Below are 19,402 nucleotides of genomic sequence, written 5' to 3'. Positions count from 1 at the left end.
CAAAGCACAAAATCGCCCTCCCACAAAATTAAAATAACCCACAATCCCCTCCCAGGCATTCCAGCACTCCTTCTCTCCTCAGACCCTTAAGAAGCAACCATGTGACACATTTCTCCTCTTTTTATCTAATTCAGTGCATACATAAATAGATACATGCAGGCACCTTGGCTGAGCACAAGCAAAGCACTAGCTTAGTCTGTCCCGGGTGGAGTTCAGATGCATTCTGGGGATAAGAAAGCAAGATGGCTGAGTTGGCTGCTTGTCTCCTAAAGGTGAAAAAACTAAGCAAAACCACCTCCCTCCAAACTTCCAAAAATTTGAAGAGGCCTTGAGAGGGTGCCAGGGGAGACTTTGGGGGCACTAGGGAGCATGCAGACAGCCACCATGTTGGCAGCTATACCACTATTATTATCTGCCACTAAGGTTCTCCTCTACTTTCTCCCTTTCTTTGGAAGTTAGACTCCTCTCTCAGTGCAAATTGACTTTAGGATGCTGTCCACGAGTATATCAGCTTAGGGCCAGATGAAAGCTGTGTTTACCTAAAAGCAAGCTTTGGGTAGAATTTAACTGCATGCAGTTTTATAATAATGTTGCTAATTCTGATTTCTGTTGGGAGGGGGATTTTAGTTAGACTGATTTATTTTGTGTGTTGTTGGGTTTTTTTTAGAAATCTTTTTTTAAAAAAGTAAGCCTTGAATTGAAGGAAGGTATTTTAAGCAGCTGAATGTTCCTCCAAAAAAATGGTTCTCAGGGGGTGATTACCAAGCAGAACCAGTGGCTATTTCTATAGCACTCATGTCTGCAGTTTGCTGTAGAGCCTTGAATTCTAATTATTGCCTTCCTTCCTTTTATTGTTATTTCAAAGACTCACAGCTCACTTTTTCTATTTTAATTTACATGTTCCAAAGTGGTGTGGAATAACATGCAGTTAAAACATCCAATTAAAAAAAAAAATCAGTATCCCAAAGCAAACTGTAAAAGCAATGGTGGTAGTAAAAGTTATATAAAATACCAGGTAAAACAATGAGTTTTACAGCAGGCAACATCAAATAAAAAAGGTCTTGTCCCAGCATCCGAAACATAACAGGGCAATCCCTGGGTGGGCCTTGCTAGGAGTGAAGTTGCATAATTAGAATGGCACCATTAAACTCCCTCTGAAAGCAGATGGATTCATAAAAGGGACTCTGAAGAAGATCTTGGATCTCTGAAGATTTCTAGGAGAGTGAGCAGTCCTTTGAGCTGTGTGGAAAGGAAGAGTGACCTCATCATAACTCACCCTTTACTACTTGGTCTCAGAGCGGGGTGCATAATTAATTTAAAGCTATAATTCATTGCATAAAGTAATACACCTAAAGCAAAATAAAAATAATTCCTTCCTGTAGCACCTTAGAGACCAACTAAATTTGTTATTGGTATGAGCTTTCGTGTGCATGCACACTTCTTCAGGTCCCTAAATTACTAGATTACTAAAGCAGTAAGCCGGCTCGTATTGATAGCCCGTAAATTTAGCAGCAGTCAAGTACTGAGCTCATAACCAGTTCTTGACATGCAGCCTGAAACAAATTCGGAGCTGGTGCCAGGTGGGCTCAGAGGTGAGGGTGTTCCATAGCTGGGGTGCCACCATAAAGGAGGCCTTGTCTTGTGTCTCCACATAATGTTTAGCTCCCAAAGAAAGAGTGCGGAGGAGAACTTTCCTTACTTAATATTTGTTCAGGACAATTGTGAGTGTTGGAGAGGGGTGGGGTGGAGGAGAGAGAGATTTCTTCAGGTCCCTAGATCCAAAGTATGCTCAAGAACACACACAAATTGCAGCATTACCTTATTAAAAGGTAAAGGTAAAGGTACCCCTGCCCGTACGGGCCAGTCTTGACAGACTCTGGGGTTGTGCGCCCATCTCACTTAAGAGGCCAGGGGCCAGCGCTGTCCGAAGACACTTCCGGGTCACGTGGCCAGCGTGACATCGCTGCTCTGGCGAGCCAGAGTCGCACACGGAAACGCCGTTTACCTTCCCGCTGGTAAGCGGTCCCTATTTATCTACTTGCACCCGGAGGTGCTTTCGAACTGCTAGGTTGGCAGGCGCTGGGACCGAGCAGCGGGAGCGCACCCCGCCGCAGGGATTCGAACCGCCGACCTTTCGATCGGCAAGTCCTAGGCGCTGAGGCTTTAACCCACAGCGCCACCTGCGTCCTTATTGGTACCTTATTGGTACCTTATTGGTACCACTTAAAACATTACCGTGTGTGTTTTCTGCAGAGTATTACACTACCATCTTTCAAGAGGAGTGCAACTTGATGGCAGTCATTTTGCACCCGTCCCCATAGTCAGGCTGGTATTAAGACCCAAGGGTGTGGCATTGCTTCAGAAGTTTATACAGATATGTTCCTTAGAGGTCAGCTGGCATCATTTCCCATCCACGCCCTGTACAATTGCCTAAAGAAGCAAGCAGTGCCCTAACAACCCAAGTGGAAGGATTTGTTGATTTATGCCTTAAGTTATATCACACGGGGCATGTTCAAAATCCAGCCTGCCATGGTAAAATTAATCATTTTTCTTTCTTTCTCGCAAGATGGGCTTTTTTTTTTTAACTAAAAGATCTGCCAAGGGTAACTAAAAATAACCACTGCGCTCCTCCCTAGCTCTGATTCTCAGATCTACCTATTCCCAGCATGCACTTTCCTGGGATACATAAATGAGACTCCCATGTTCCTGTGAATTAAGAAGCATTCGGAAGTTAATTTCAAGAAGGGTGATGGATTTTCAACAGTGCTTCCGTGCAAGAACTTGCTCCCAGGTAATGACAGGGATGGTTTGCTTTTTTTAATGGAGAGGTCAAAACTGAAGGAGTCTTGAGATTTGAGGGTTTTTAAAAAAAATCTATATCAAGAGAACATTTTACAGGCGCCAGGTGACACACCAAAACCTATGCATTCTATCACTCCTGCCATTGATTACACACTGTACATTGAGACCCCACCCCCTTGATCCTGGAAACTGTAGTTTGTTAAGGTTGCTGGGAACTGTAGCTCTGTGGTGGGTGTATTACAGCTCCTATGATTCTTTGTGCTTTAAATGTATGGTGTGTACACATACTTTAGCACTTGTGCTGCTAAAGACAATGGTGATCCTTTCACATTTGTGGTGTTTCTTTTTAAATGGACTTTTTAAGCAAACGGGAGATTTATTATAATGACACCAAGGGTCTTCTGAGTAAGCATGCATAGGATTTCACAGTTTAAACCCCCCCCCCCCGATTTCCTTCTCTGTCTTTTGTTAGCCATCTTTTCTTGAAACTCCCAAATCAGATTTATAAGAAGATAGTATCATACAGGTTGCACATTGTCTTGGTATTTATTATTCCAAACGATAAGGAACACAGTCCATTTTCCTGTAAACATTTCCCCCCTTATTTATGCGTATTCTCTTTATAGTGGATCATATTTTCTCAATCCAATCGATTAAGGATGGTGCATTACTGTTTACCCAATTCTTTGCCATATTTATTTTTACAGCTGTTAATGAATTGATTACTACCTTCAAATAATTGTTATCCACCTTGAGTCTTTGGGGTACAGTTGGACAGAAATGCGTATCAATCAGAAGGTGTGAACAGATCTGTATGGGTTTCTGTCTTTCCATGTCAATATATGCATTCAGCATACAGTATTTCTGAAGGAATGCCTATTATTTTATCCAGTCTCTAAGATCTGCTTCTGTTACTATCCTGTGGTTGGAATGACATCTGGCAGTGCCTTCAGGACAGATCTGTTTCCATTATGGGGCTGAGATTGTGGAACATTTTTTCCAGAGAGAGAATCTATCAGACTCTTGTCACTGCTTAGTTTTTAAAAAATACGGGTGGTATTTTCTTCCTTCCTTCCTTCCTTCCTTCCTTCCTTCCTTCCTTCCTTCCTTCCTTCCTTCCAGATTTCTCGTCCCTGTGTTTTTAATAGCAACTTGATTGATACCCTTATTGATACCCACTGTGCATTTATTATCATTACTCACAATATTTCGTGTGCTGTAGTCGGGATTTTGTTTTAACACAAACAGTGTTGGGAAGTGCTGTACTCACAAAGTACATTGGCGTTGATTGTGGCTTGCTGTGGTTTCACTTCGCTGAAGTCTGGGATTGGTGTATATTAGCCTGGAAGATCAGATCCTGTTTTTTAAAAGTCCAAAGTTACTTGGACTTTTTAGTGAGGCTTCATCTTCTCTTGCTGCACTGGTCTCTTCACCCAGTTTCTCATTCCACCTGTTGTGAGACAAAAGGCTAAAGTGTGGCGGGGGGGGGGGAGAGACTGAATAAAAGCACCTTTGTGATGGGCGTTGCAGCAACTATCAATGCTCTGTCTTTGCGCTATGCTGCACAAGGCTGTGATCTTTATTGTGCATTTGTTCTTTAGGTTTAGTTGGCGATGTTTCAGGTCATAGCCTTTCTGTATAGCTCTCAGAGTGAGCAGGTAAAATTGTGGGATCTACCACAATTTAGTCTACAGCTCTTGTGCTGGTATTCTTCTCTGAAAAGAAAATTCTGTCTGAAGGTAATCAGCAAAACCAGGTAAAGGCTATGCTCAGCTTCTCTCCTGAGTATGCTAGTTCACAACATGCAGGAATCTGTTTTATTTTACTGTGTAGGGGACCATTAAATAAATGCAGTTCTCCATCTGTTTTGTACAGAAGTGCATCCCAGAATTGTTATAGCACCTCACTCCTCATTTGCCACGAAGTGTTAACTGACCATTAATTCTCAGCTTAGTCTCCCACCTAAGTTTTTCTTCTTTTCTCTTCCCATCAGTTAGAGTTCAGTTCTTTGACATAAATCTGCAGGCACCTGTAAAACTTCTCCACAAATTCAGAATTGGGGAATGCTATATTCCTCCTTCAAGGTTAGTGGCAATGCCTTTGTCTTTGGCCTTGAATCAAAACTGCCTTGGCATGTGGGAAATGAAACTTTGTTAATCCTGAATGGAGGAAAGAATCACAAAAGAAAACTGTTTACTCTGAATCAATTTGCTCAGTTAAATACAGCTTAATTGTTTTCCTCATGGTGACTTTGTGCTGAGTTTCCCTGTGAATTCTGCCAGATAGGTTCTGGTTTTATCCACATAGGATTCACTCCTGATTTAGTAGCAGTCAAGGGAGTGGAAGGTGAGGCAGTGCTGCTTAAGCGTAAGCCATCAAAGTTGGCAGGCCTTTGTGCTTAAGGAATAATTGAAATGGAAGGGCTTGATGGGACCTGGGCAAAGCTTTGTCAGGTGGTTGATGGATGGGGCTTCTGGGGATGATCTTACCCAGTGTATGGATTTGTTATATTTTTGAGGCTTAGGGTAATTCAGACATGCATGAATTAGTACCTTTGGGCTTATACTGGACATAGATTAAATTTTTTTGTTTGTTTATTTAGTGCTTTCTATTTTTAAATTTTAACAAGCAAGTGATGCAGTGGAAAAAGGAAGTGTGGTTGCTAGCATATTTACCTGCGTCCACAGCTGCTGCTCATTAAACTGATCAACATCTTTCTGTTTGTTAATATCCAGTTGGCGTGCGCAGGCTATTACTGTATGCAGAACTTGTACATTCTTTATAAATGATGCACATTTGTAGTGTCTGTGCATGAACAATTAGTTTGCTTTTCAGGTCTTTGATCCATGTTGACTGTTCCTGTGTTTCCAAAACCCTATTGGCTACCATCCTCTAAATCTTGAGCTGCTAAACTCTTTTTTAAAAAAATGTCAGTCCTCCTCCTGATGTTGCTCTGCATGTTTCTCAATTAGCCTGTGGGAATGGAAACTTACCATTTTGCCCGATGATGTACTTTGCTTACCTAGCTGAGTTCAGCTCAGGTTACCTTATTCCCCTCCCCATGCCTTCTTTCACAAGAGATATTTCACCATTCCTCTTCTGATCAACCCCTCACCAGGCTGCATTTCTTTTTCATCTACCATATATTTGATGATGTTTTAAAAATGTTTTAGGGGTTGCCAACACTCTCTACTGTTTCCCATGAAGCCTGTGTGAAAATATCCCCCCCCCAAACCGACAATACCCTACTGTTTCCTCTTCCTGGTCAGTGCTTGGTTTGTACTGGCTTCTCCTCTCCTAACAGAGTTGGAAGGGACCCAGGGGTCATCTAGTCCAGCCCCCTGCAATGCAGGAATCTCAGCTAAAGCATCCATGACAGATGGCCATCCAACATGCCCTCTTAAGCATGCCCACTTGCCATTGGATGCCAGGATTAGACACACATTCCCTTTCATTCTGAATAGAGGGTAGTTACAAGAGTGATGGTGACTGATGTAGATGCCTTTTTTTCTCCATAGATGGGGAGGCATGCCTGCACAATTTTATGTTACAGCACCTTTTTATGTTAGGGACGCAGGTGGCGCTGTGGGTTAAAGCCTCAGCGCCTAGGACTTGCCGATCGAAAGGTCGGCGGTTCGAATCCCTGCGGCGGGGTGCGCTCCCGCTGCTCAGTCCCAGCGCCTGCCAACCTAGCAGTTCGAAAGCACCTCTGGGTGCAAGTAGATAAATAGGGACCGCTTACCAGCGGGAAGGTAAACGGCGTTTCCGTGTGCGGCTCTGGCTCGCCAGAGCAGCGATGTCACGCTGGCCACGTGACCCGGAAGTGTCTCCGGACAGCGCTGGCCCCTGGCCTCTTAAGTGAGATGGGCGCACAACCCCAGAGTCTGTCAAGACTGGCCTGTATGGGCAGGGGTACCTTTACCTTTACCTTTACCTTTTTATGTTGTTTTGGATGTGGCAGCCATTTTGCGTTATGCCACGTCCTCCATAGCCCACGTGGTCAGCTTTCTGGAAAGCACTGTATGGGTAAACTTGTGAGTGAGGTCAAGGAGCAACCCTGGATAAAGGGGAACTTGCCTCTGAGAAAATACAGTAGTACCTCGGGTTAAGAACTTAATTCGTTCTGGAGGTCTGTTCTTGTCCTGAAACTGTTCTTAACCTGAAGCACCACTTTAGCTAATGGGGCCTCCCGCTGCTGCTGCGCCGCCAGAGCACGATTTCTGTTCTCATCCTGAAGCAAAGTTCTTAACCCGAGGTAATATTTCTGGGTTAGCGGAGTCTGTAACCTGAAGCGTATGTAACCTGAAGCATATGTAACCCGAGGTACCACTGTAACCTGGTCCAGGGAGGAGGTCCAGCCTGAGTTGTCTGGCTTAATCCAGAGACGTGGAACCTGTGGCTTTTCAGATGTTGTTGGCAATGCAGGCTGATGGAGATGGAGTCCTGAAGCAACTGAAGGACCACAGATTCCCCAACATTGGCTTAAGCCTTCAGTGAGGCTAGGAGGGAGATGTGAAGTGACTGGGCTTTCATTCAAGGACCTTTCCTACGTGTACATCCATCTGCTTGTTTATCAAGATCAATATTTAAGGCTGGAATCCATGTGCCCTTGCCTTCTGAAGCGGTTGGTGTTATCAGAGAGAGGACCTTTTGGGTTGTTTTGCCCAATATCTTGGCACCAGATTTGCTGTTTTAGGAACCAAGTTTAAATTATGTATTTTTTAAATGGTTTCAAGATTGGCTTCCAGCTCCACTTGAAGCGATAGCTCCTATTAATAATAACGGTTTTCATTTCATTCAGTGTGAGGTTTTGCCTTTTTTTTTAAGGTGGACTTGTCTCAGCCAAAGATAACAGTATGAGTAGAAGAAAAGTTGTTTTCTGGATCCATGGCTTAAATCCTCAGTGGTGAAGAGCTGTTTTGTATATAAATGTTATCATTTGAAATAATACGCTTCGGTTCATTGAAATATGTCAAAGGAGGCACATACTTCCTCTAAGCTATACACACACTTTGGCAAAACCAGAAGCAGAATTGAAACTGAGGTTTTTGGCTCACGTGGGTGACCCAAGTAAGCCAAAATGAAACTCTTAAGCAGGAAGAGACCCAACCACAACAAAACTAATGAGGTCTGATCTCCTCTCTCCCTGTCTCAGCTTCCTTACTTGATAGAATCCTGTGTACCTAAACTGCTTAAGTATCAAATCCATAGCCTCTAGTTCTGCCTGTAGTACACTTTCATATTGCTGTAGACTGGATCCAACACAACAGTCAGCCATATGGTGTCTCCCAACCCTCTTGAACATTCCGCTATTCACTGTTTTTGAAGTCTTTGTTAAGGCATGAATGCCTTAAATAGCAGATAATGGGCATCCAGCTTCTATTGTGTTTTGCTTAGGGCAATATGGCAGTAGAGCAAAATGTGGTCTTTTATTTACCAGCAGGCATACGATTGGATCTTGCATGCCTTCTGAACCATGTTATATTTTGTATTTAGATTTTTGTATTTTTTAAGCAGATACAGTTCCAAAGTACTTACCTTCCAAACCCCTCTCACAGGACAAAAAACCCTGCCATTCTTTACTTGCCGTTTCTTTATCCATCTACTTTTGTTGCCAGCTAATTGCACATCCCATGCTTTATATGCTTCCATACTAGGACTTGTAACTTACCGTATTTTTTGCACCATAACACTCACTTTTTTCCTCCTAGAAAGTAAGGGGAAATGTCTGTGCGTGTTATGGAGCGAATGCCTACGGATGGCGGGGGGATCTGCTGCAGTCGTGAGCAGAGGATCCATGGTTCCCCTTCCTTCCCTCCTCCGTGGCTCGCTTTGAAACAGCAAAGCGGGAGAAGAGCCGCTGAGTGGGGAGGGGAGAGGGACAGAGAGCCTGCTTCTTTAAAGGAGCAAAGCGGGAGAGGAGAGGAGCGGCTCCTGTCCGGTTGGCTCCTTTAAAGCAAGCAGGCTCTCTGTCTCTCTCTCCTCCCCACTCGCTAAATAGCAGCAACGTTTTTTCAAGCAGGCTCTCTGTCTCTCTCTCCTCCCCACTCCTCTTATAAGAGCCTTCTCCTCTTATACCTCTCTTCTGCATTTTTAACAGCATCCTTCTCCACCCACCCCACGCGTGTTCCTTGTCCCTTGAGTGCTTTTCCTTCCCTCCCCACGTAAAACATGGTTACAAAGCGCGGATCCACATGGATCCTCAGGATTTTTGCATTGGGCTATCCCAAACTCACCGTCAGATCACATGTCTGTGGCCACAGCATGAACCACAAAAATCATACACCCACTGTTTCGTTTAGAATATTTTTTTTCTTGTTTTCCTCTAAAAACTATGTGCGTGTTATGGTTGGGAGCGTGTTATAGAGCGAAAAATACGGTAAATAGAAGAAGGGAGAAGTTGCAGTTGAAGACTGCAGTAGCAGCCATTGGGAAGATCAGTCTTTGGATATGTGTGTGATAGAATGCCATGTATTGTGGTGGGGACAAGAGGAAGAGAACCTCTTAGGTTGCTGAAAAAAACATTTTTTTACAGGATCATTGCAATTTCAAGCAAACACTTTTATTCAAGGCAAAAATAATAGTTCCTAAGGTTTAGGTGCATTCCAATCCCTGATAACTCCCAAGTTCCCAGGATCTTCTTTATTTGCTAGTTTGACGGTGTTCCCCTTTTTCTTTTTCCACTCCCACTTGATGGCATGTATTTTTGAAATCACAAATACAGTGGTACCTCGGGTTAAGTACTTAATTCGTTCTGGAGGTCTGTTCTTAACCTGAAACTGTTCTTAACCTGAAGCACCACTTTAGCTAATGGGGCCTCCTGCTGCCACTGTGCCGCCGGAGCACGATTTCTGTTCTCATCCTGAAGCAAAGTTCTTAACCTGAAGCACTATTTCTGGGTTAGCGGAGTCTGTAACCTGAAGCGTATGTAACCTGAAGCGTATGTACCACTGAGGTACCACTGTACAACATTTCTCTAGTTTTTACAGGCTTGATAGTGGAAGAAGGTGTTAGATTCTGTAATTGAAATGGGCTGAGGAATCTGGAGGTCTTGCCATAATCGTATCCTCCCAATCTTGAATTGGATTATAATTCTCTTAGCCATGTGATCAGCATGACATCTGGGTTCTGCTTCTATCTGTGTGGGAAGGTTTTGAGCATCTTCCAGACTCCCGTTAACTTCGGTCGTCTATTAGCTCCAATAGCCAATCTGTCCTTAATTAGTCCAGGTTCCAAGAATTGCACTTCTAACGTAAAGCAGACAAGAGATGGTGATGTGGAATATTCTGAACTTGCAGGATATCAGAATTTCAGCAGATGCTGAGGAAATCAGCCATCAGGCCAGTTCTGCTATGATGGAAGACCAAGGTTAGACTGAGCCCTGGTATGTTTCCTTGAGCTTCAGTTATTATGAGGGGAAATAGAAAAACAGAAGGGGAATTACAGAACATTGTGGAAGGAGGTAGGGAACGGGAGCCAAGGAGTAGATCAATCTAGCCTAGGAGAGATCCCTTGAAGACAGAACACGGAGGACTTAGAGGAAAAACGTCTATAGATTTGGTCTCCATTAGCTTGCACAGGGGGCAAGCAAACTCTGCACTGGTGGAATCAGAGAGGGGTCCCAGGTTTCCGCATTGCAGCCTTCTGTCTGTTGGCCCATGCTGGCTTTGCACAGTATTCACCCATACTAGTTGACTAATTTTATCCAGTCCATGCTGCTGCTTGGATTGATTTCACCACACCGCTGAGGATGTTTTGGTGGATTAAGAGGAAGCACAAACGGTTGCTGCCCAGGGCATATGGAGAAGGAAGTGGGGTCTCGTGGTCAATAACACAACCACTGCACTCTCACTCTCGCTCTCACTGTGCCACATAGATTTAGTGATGGAATTTAACCTCTCATCCTCAGGTTCCTTATTTTGTGTGCACACAGAACTATAAACTGTGGAGGCTTGCAAACTGTTAGGAATCCCAAAAGACAAACCTTGTTCTTATTTTAAACCCTTTGCATTACCCTGCCTCCAGCCAGTGTGTTTCTTCTTCCATGATTTTACAGTAAATGCCTGCTGCAGCTGTTGTGGTTGCCTTGCCCTGGTATCAAAGAGAGCTGTGAGCAAGTCAGCATAGGAGGGGAACGGCTTCCCTATTGGCTAACTGTGCAGATCTGAGCTGAGAACTGACTTCCGTCTTTTCCATATATTTGCTATCTGTATTTCCTTTTCATTCAGAACGTCCCAGGTTCAATCCCCAGTATCTCCAGGTAGTGCTGCGAATATTCCCTGTCTGAAACTCTGGAAAGCCGCTGCCAGCCAGTGTAGACAATATTGACCTAGATGGACCGATGGCATGACTTTCCCTAGAAACTTAATTTTATGACTTAAAAACTTTTGAACCTTCTATTCAGTTTCCTTTATGTCTTATATATATATATATATATATATATATATTATGTCTTTATTCTGTTCTTTTCCATTTTCACTCTGGAATAAGGTGAGTTAGATGCATTATCTTTCAAGTCCATTGTGTCATCATATGGCATGTTAAGATTGCATTCCCCAAATCAAAAGTAGTTCCCTTCACTTTCCCAATACTACCTTGGAGAGGGTAAATGACTCAAGGATTGTGGCTAGCATTTGTACTTGACTTCCAAGTAGTTCTTAATAGATTTGGTGTGAACAGCAGTTTTGGTGCGAACAGCAAAAGTTGCTTCTGTTCAACCCACTCCCAGCCAAAGTTGCAACATAGAGAGGGGCAGAAACTGTGGTGGGAAAATCCTGACCGCAAGCATCGTCTGCCCTAAGCACCTTTTAGACTGATTGTACATCAAAGGGGAGCTTCTGAGGTCAGAGCGTAGTTTTTAAAGGTTGATTGATTCACCTTTAAGAGCTTGGAAAAACTAATCCTTAAGTAAATAATGCAGCACTCTCTTGAACTGTGATGTAATTCAGAAACACTATGGTTGTTGCCATATATAAATAAAGCAAAAACAGGAAAATACCACGTATTATCATCCTTCTTCAACCTGATGCCTTCCAGATGTTTTGAACTACAGCACCCCATCAGTTGTAGCCAGTGTGGTTGGTGGTCAGCTGTGATGGGAGATGTTCAGAACATCTGGAGGGCACCAGGTGGGGAAGAAACTGTCTTTGGTTATAATCCTAGCCCCACTTACTTCTGAGTAGATATGGGTCAGATAGTGCTGTTAGTTTTTCACTCCCTGGCTAATCTCTTTTGATGTGACAGAGGACCTTTGGGGGAAGAGATGTCATATATTTAGCAACTTCACTGCTACAGAAGAGCTGGGCAGCTTGTGACTGTTAGGAGACCTTGAAGCTGATGCCTTTGAGCCACTGGTTAGATTTAACCACTCCCTTCATTACTTAGATGCCATGGGCAGTTTTGGAGCCTTTTGATCAAAGACCCAGGTGGTACTTGCTGTTTATGCGTTACACACTTTTGAAAAGTTTAGGTAAGTCTATGTAAATGTTAGAATAACAGAACAGGACTTAAATCTAATATGTAGAATCTCATATTTAAGTCCACGAGATTCTTTTACATCTTTACAAATACTCGAAAATCTTTGGTGGCATTTAACATTATAAGATTTATAAAACAAGGTTTTAATGCATCTTTGGAAGGAATATTGCAGTTCACTTTGTTTCTGGAATTTCGGTTGCATTCTGAGAAGAGATGGCGCCAGGTTATTGAAGTAAATGGGGAAGGATTTTCTTCCTGGGCAACTAGATTCGGAACCCGGCCCACACGCTCACACTTTCATTCTCAGTCATTCTTTACCAGGTTCTGCAAACCAGGCCAAATTAAGTTAATATCTTGGGTGGTGTCAGCTGATTATAGTCTAGAACATTTGGAGGGCACCATGTGGGTAAAGGCTGCTCTTCACTCAGTGGTAGTTGCTTTCCAAGACTTCAGGCAGGTGTCTTCTTCAGTCCCAGGTGCAGATGTGGGGAATTAAAACTAGACCTTCGTCACGCGCAGCATGTACTTTGCCATACTTCCCCTCTGTTATAGCCAGTTTCTCCAGACCTGGCTACAAATACTTCTAGATCAGGAATGCATTTCACCATGCATGACTGCCAGGTTCTTATCTTGTGTGCTTTCCTACTATCTTAATGCCTTTTAAAATACATGCAGCCTCCCTGGCTTTCCTTCCTCAGTCAGTAGAATAGGAGACTCTTTAATCTGAAGGTTGTGGGTTCGAGCCCCACGTTGGGCAAAAAGATTCATGCACTGCAGAGGTTGGGACTAGATGGCCCCGTACAAGTCTATATGATTCCTCAGTTTCTCCAGCTGCTTTTCCCCGACGTGTCTCTAGGCTTTCTCAAAAGTCCTGCTACTGCAGCCAGTTCTAATCTTGAGTCATCTGCAGGGGCTGATACCTCCTGGCTGCTCTAGTACTTGGTGGTTGGCGTGTAGAAAAGAGTTGATGCAATTTGTTCCAGAAAATGATTGATCTGGGAAGAATGGCAGATGAAGATGATTGACTATATGGGACTGGCAGAAATGACTGGCAGAATCCGTGACCAGGGAAAAGAGTCAGCGGAAGAAGATTGGAAGAAGTTTAAAGACTATTGGCAGAAATATTGTAAAATTAATGAATGTTAGAATGATGTTGGAAAGAAATTAATGGTTTCCAGCTGTAATGCTAAGAGATATGGAAAATAGGGATCTGAAATAAGTAAAAGAATTAATGGTGAGGATTTGCTGAACAAATAATTTGAATTGGAATATAAGAAAGGGAGGTGTGAGGAGGTCGGGAAAATAAGTCAAAAGAAAATGAGTGAATGGAAACTGTACGTGTTTTTAAATTGTTTTTATTTCTGTATTTTTATATTTTTGTATTTTTGCATTTTTGTTGTTTTTTGTTGTTTGCATTTTCTTTTGTTTTTTCTCTTTGTATTATCTTTGAAAATCTTAATAAATATCTTATTAAAAAAAAGAAAAAGAAAATGATTGATCTGAACTAGGCATGGGGATGCCTTCCATTAAAGCAACCCCACAATGGTTTACTTAGCAATGCTAACAATCTGTTTCTGTTTATCCGCAGCCACTGTTCTGTGTGCTCTTAGTGGTTAGCTGCACTGCTTTGTTCAGGATGGGTGTATACAGTTCTCCTTTTGATTCCCGTCGCATCCACTCATAATGCCCCATATCCTGTGATACAGATTTGTGCCCTCAACTATTTCAAATTATTTACCTTCCCTACCAGAATGCTTAAATTCATTAAAATACTTCCCAGGCAACACCTTTGTAAACCTTGTAAAGCATGCACCTGAATGTGAAGACTCATTCAAAGTCCGGATCCTTTGCCCAACAGTTTCTGCCATACTTCACTGCTGGCATTCTTGGTCCATTTAACATCATCTACCAGATTGTATCATCTCTACAAGGTTTCAAGCAGAAATCGTTCTCGGTCTATGCTACTATTCATTTCCGCCAGCAAAGCAGGGATTGGATGTGAGATCCTCTCACTTAAAACATCTTCTGCGATGTTTTACTGTGTTTGATGTTTTTATTTGTTGGAAGCTTCCCAGAGTGGCTGGGGCCATCCAGTCAAGATGGGTGGCATATAAATAAATGAAGTATTTTTATTTTTATTCATTCAAAGTGTATGCTCTCCCGCTATGCTACCATTTAGGGTACCATTTGTGAGTAGTCTATAGTATTGACTGCAATAGAGTTATGATAATGATAATAGCTTATTTATACCCCACCCATCTGGCTGGGTTTCCCCAGCCACTCTGGGCGGCTCCCAGCAGAATATTAAAAGCACACAAAACATCAAACATTAAAAGCTTCCCTAAACAGAGTTGCCTTCAGATGTCTCCTAAAAGTCAGATAGTTGTTTATTTTCTTGACATCTGATGGGAAGGTGTTCCACAGGGCGGGCGCTACTACCGAGAAGGCCCTCTGCCTGGTTACAAGCCTACTATCAATGGGGTGGGGGGAAGAGATGGCCCTGTGGGAAAGGCTCAATAGCTTTTATCTGCTGGACCAGTTTCCATTATTGTATTTTTATTTTAGTATTGTTGGTTGTTCATAATAATAATACTAATAATTGTTGGAGGGGATGCACAGTCAAAAGGTACCGTACATATTTCCATATGTGGTGGTGTTGTGACATCATCAAACACTTCTGGAATGTTGCCTTCAAAGAAATATGCTTGATATACAACAAAACAATTGAAATGTCCCTTGCACTAGCACTGCTTGGGCTTAAGATAATGTCTGCTCATGATTATCCTAAAGATGACCTCTTAGCCCTTCAGTTGACTGTTGCTCGTATGGAGATAGCCAGATGTTGGAATATGAACATTGATTCTTCTTATAGCAGAGTATGGTCAGTAGCATTGGCTGAGAAACTAACATGCCAGGGAAAAGGGCAAACACAATCCATATTCCTTTTATAACATACGGCAAATGCTTATTAAATACATAAATACAGAATGTGGCAGCAATCCACCCAGCACTCATGGGAAAATTTGGTGTGATATTTTAGAGTAATCAAATGAAACTTTAACACATGGCTTGATCAAAGTCTGTAAGTTTATCAGAACAAGTTACTTGCTGTTTACTGTTCTAACAATTGTTTTCTCAAAATGTATCTTCTGTACCGTGAAAATATATAAAAACATTATTATTATTATTATTATTATTATTATTATTATTATACCCTGCCTATCTGGCTGGGTTTCCCCAGCCGCTCTGGGAGGCTTACAGCATATTATTATTATTATTATTATTATTATTATTATTATTATTTTGTGATATTTTAATTGCTGTAAGCCATGCTTTAGTAATGTGAATGCATTTGAAGGGCAGGTTACAAATTAGAATGATGATAATAATAATAATAATAATAATAATAATAATAATAATAATTTTATTTATATCCCGCCCTCCCCAGCCAAAGCCGGGCTCAGGGCGGCTAGCAACAATAAATATTTGAACTGAATAATAAGTAAAGTATTTTTGGCAAGATGAGAGGATGTGATGCCAGCTCGATAGGCTTATGAAACCGACATAGGAATCTAATAGTAAAACACGTGAGTGCTGTTGTTTTACTATAGCACAATAGGAACTTGGCCCTTAATTTTGAACTACTTCTGGAAGAAAGAGGCATGTGTTGCCCTGGAGTAAATTAACATCCTTTTGGATCAAAACAGGCAGCTAAAAGTGCTGCTCCTGTTTTGCTTAGGGTTGTAGTATTTCTATAATTTATTGCCATAATAACAACTATACAGAGATTCATAGTTTATGTGCATCTGGGAGCTTAGAACACCTGCTGTATACAAATAAATTGTACTGAGTTGGGGCCAATCCCAGGGACTGATGAGCTGTACTGACTGGTAAGGGATGAATGGTAACAGTTGGGCTGTGGGAAGAAGTCCTCAACTCCTGGAAGCTATATCAGATCAAAGAATGAAAGCGTACAATTGAAAGTACATCAACATAATGTATTGTCAATATGACTTGACATCAGGTGTACAGTCCAGAATAATTGAGTAGTATTTCGCTGAGTTTGCATGTGTACAAATTTTCTGCTTTATAGCACCTGCTGAAAGCTGTACAAGCTCATTTTGGATATATTTTCCAAGGAAGTGAACCATAGTTTCTTGATCTTCAACTCTGTTTAAATTATAGAGTTGGAAGGGACTCGAGGGTCATCTAGTTTTCTGCTGATTAATATCAATTGTTTTTTCCTTTAGATAAGCACAATTCTCTTCAATGTCCTTTCAATCTTTTGAACCTGCAACAAAACAAAAACAAATCTTTTGAGGTTGGATATGTCAGCCATTGATGGTGCACCTCTTCACCATTTACTAGCTTCCTCTTGTAGTGTAGAGGTGAAAATCTGGGGTTTTTTTAGTCTTTGGGGAAATCTTATGATACAGCCAGCTGTGGTCCATCTTGCATTATTAGCTATCACAAATTATCACTGTCATAGGCCAGTTAGCAGAGTCTTCTCTCGCCTGTCTTTGGCCTTATTGGTGGCTCAGCAGGAAGAGGTCTTAGAGGTCTTGGGTCTGTGTTTGCTGGACTGTGAGCTGCCTTAGACACACCTGCCCTCTATCTAGGATGAATTGGTGACAACTAGTGGAATGTGTCTTGACTATTTCTCATTCTTAACCAGTGAGTGGCATACCTGGTTTAGAGTGATATGTAAGTGGCACAAGGCTTTCCCCCTCCTTATTTAATGAACTCGGGTGGAGTCATCTCCAGCATATTAGAATGACTCTGACTCAGGGCAGATGATTCCTGCCAGTGGTGATACCCAGTGAAATTTTTCTAGAAAACGAAGTGCCAGAACTCACCATGAATGCCTCCCTTGTTCTCTTATAATGACAATGCCACCCACCTGAGAGGTGCTGGAACCGAGTTCTGGTGAGTTTCAGGCTGAAAAATAGCCCTGGTGATACCATTATGTTGTTTGTGGCTTCTCTGCTTTATTTCCCTTTGCTGGAAATGGATGACTCCCTCCTGTCAGCATGCCAGACTGGCTCCAGCTTAAGGCAGTTGCCAAAGGGCTAAATCAGGGGTCACCAACCTATGGTCCGGGGGCTGGATAAGGCCCAAGGGACTTGTTTATCTGGCCCGCAGTGACCCACTTCCAGGTCGGAGGAGCACCGGAAATAGCTTGTGCACATGCGCACGGGCCTCCTCTGACCCGGAAGTGCGCCAGAAATAGCCATGCAATCGTCACCGGAGACACCGGCCCGAGGCAAGGAAAGTTTGGAGAACCCTGGACTAAATCCTCCTTTCCCTGATTTTCAATCAGTTTTCCCCCAAGGTGGCTTACAACAAATACAAACAATGTAAAGCATTAAGAATAAGAACACCCCACCTTTTCCCCTGATGATACTCAGGGCAGCTCACAGATTAGAAAAACAATAGCTTAAAACATTGGGGGAAAAGCAATAATTAAAAAACCAATTGAACATTAATGGAATTAAAACTATATGCATATATAAAATGTACAGTGGTGCCCCGCAAGACGAACGCCTCGCAAGACGGAAAACCCGCTAGACGAAGAGAATCGCGGAACGGATTCTTTTCATCTTGCAAGGCACCACTGTACTTAAAACTACCAAACACCCTTGTTCCTCTGGTTTGAGGCAGATATCAGTGTCCTTTTAGTCTGGCTTCTGCAGTCTTGGGACAGTTGGAATTACAGTATGCTTTCTGACAGAGATGAGAGAAGGGATGCTTTCTATAGCTTTCCCTTCTCTTGCTGGTGGATGGGGCAAGACTGGATAAGGTGCCTTATGTGTTGGCATAAGAGTAACAGAGAGGTTCTATCAATGAATGGAACTAAAAAGAGAAAGAAAGGGCTCTCTGTGACAGGGAAATAAAAACTTCCAGAGTTTATTGCACTCTGTCGACGGATGTTTAGTAACTGTTTAGTATTGGCTAGTGTTCTTTTGTTTGCCCAATGACTTTTGATCCTGTATTTGTCTACCCTGTGTCCCTGCTGCCGTTTAAATAGACAAAATTATTATGTTGACGGCAGCTGGCTGGGGGAGCTAGCAAGATGGTGTCTGTAAGTAACCATGAACTGCAGTTTAATACAATGTAGATACCGTAGATTCTGGCATATAAGACGACTTTTTAACCCCAAAAAGGAGGTTAAAAAGTTGGGGGTCGTCTTATACGCAGGGTATAGGTGGCGCGGCACGGAGGCCACCCACTGCTGCTTCAGAAGCAGTGGGCAGTGGGCGGCGGGCTGCGCTCCGCCCCGGGTGGCTTTCTCTTGGCACGGAGCTGCCCAGCATATTAGGCGACTGGGCTTATAAGACGAACCCCCAAATTGCAGCTGCCAATTTTTTTTGGGGGGGTCATCTAATACGCCCAGTTGCCTAATACGCCAGAATCTTCGGTATTCATCTCCCACCTTCCTCATGTGCAGCTGGTAGGAGGACCTCTGCTCAGTTAGTTTCACCTTTAAATAATCTTGCTTTGCCTTGGTGTAAACCATGGGTCCCAATTTAAATAAAATGCTAGTCAGTTTCAGGACTAGTTTTCTTGCACTTGCAAAGTTCATAAGTTAGTTGCATTTCAGGTCTCTCTTTATTATGGTATTGATTTATTACAGCTATTGTTTTTATAAATGCTTACTAAGCATGTGTACACAAGAACCACCTTGTTAAACATACAAATGAAATACTTAATGAATAAATATGCACACAATGCTGCTTCTTAGCAAGTGGATTAGACGTTTACCTTCCAGGCCATTTATTAGTTTGATTGCTTGCCCTGAATCTGAACGGAATGTCAAAGTTTATTTACTTATTTTTGTCTGGTGGAACTGAAGCTGGGGTTTAGTAGGGCTCCTGGGTGACTTTCCGCCTAGGCAGTCCCTGCTTAGCTTCAGCCCATGCCTGGGGATTAGAATAAATTGCATGACAGTGTCTTGGCAGTTTATCTGCCAACTCTGCAATTTGTATGTCTTATCAGAATAGCCCCCATGGAATTATATCTTCCATCAGCATCTCATTCCATAGCCCTTTCCAGTTGTTCCAAGTACTGGGGCAGTATCATAGTAACAGACTCTGGGTTGTATCCAGCTTAGTTCTTTTCAGAG

General features: G+C 42.5%; 1 protein-coding gene across 12 annotated transcripts in view; it reads left to right on the top strand.

The window, feature by feature from the left end:
* ST3GAL4 (ST3 beta-galactoside alpha-2,3-sialyltransferase 4) overlaps nt 1-19,402 on the top strand; it is a 177,319-nt gene that overhangs the window by 130,486 nt on the left and 27,431 nt on the right. Inside the window, exon 1 of one of the 12 annotated variants that reach the window (XM_079955173.1) lies at nt 202-261. The exons of 7 other annotated variants lie outside the window; for them this stretch is intronic. In XM_079955173.1, the coding sequence (XP_079811299.1) occupies nt 217-261 (45 nt within the window). In that variant the 5' untranslated portion in view covers nt 202-216. Of the gene's footprint in view, nt 1-201; nt 273-2,608; nt 2,792-12,101; nt 12,272-18,331; nt 18,362-19,402 lie in introns of those variants that run through there. 4 more of the 12 variants (XM_079955166.1, XM_079955170.1, XM_079955169.1 and 1 more) reach the window with 4 other exon arrangements.

This window comes from Podarcis cretensis, assembly GCF_951804945.1.
Source record: "Podarcis cretensis genome assembly, chromosome: 15".
NCBI lineage: Eukaryota > Metazoa > Chordata > Lepidosauria > Squamata > Lacertidae > Podarcis > Podarcis cretensis.
Note: the sequence above shows the minus strand (reverse complement) of the source record. Positions and strands in the feature narration are given on the sequence as shown.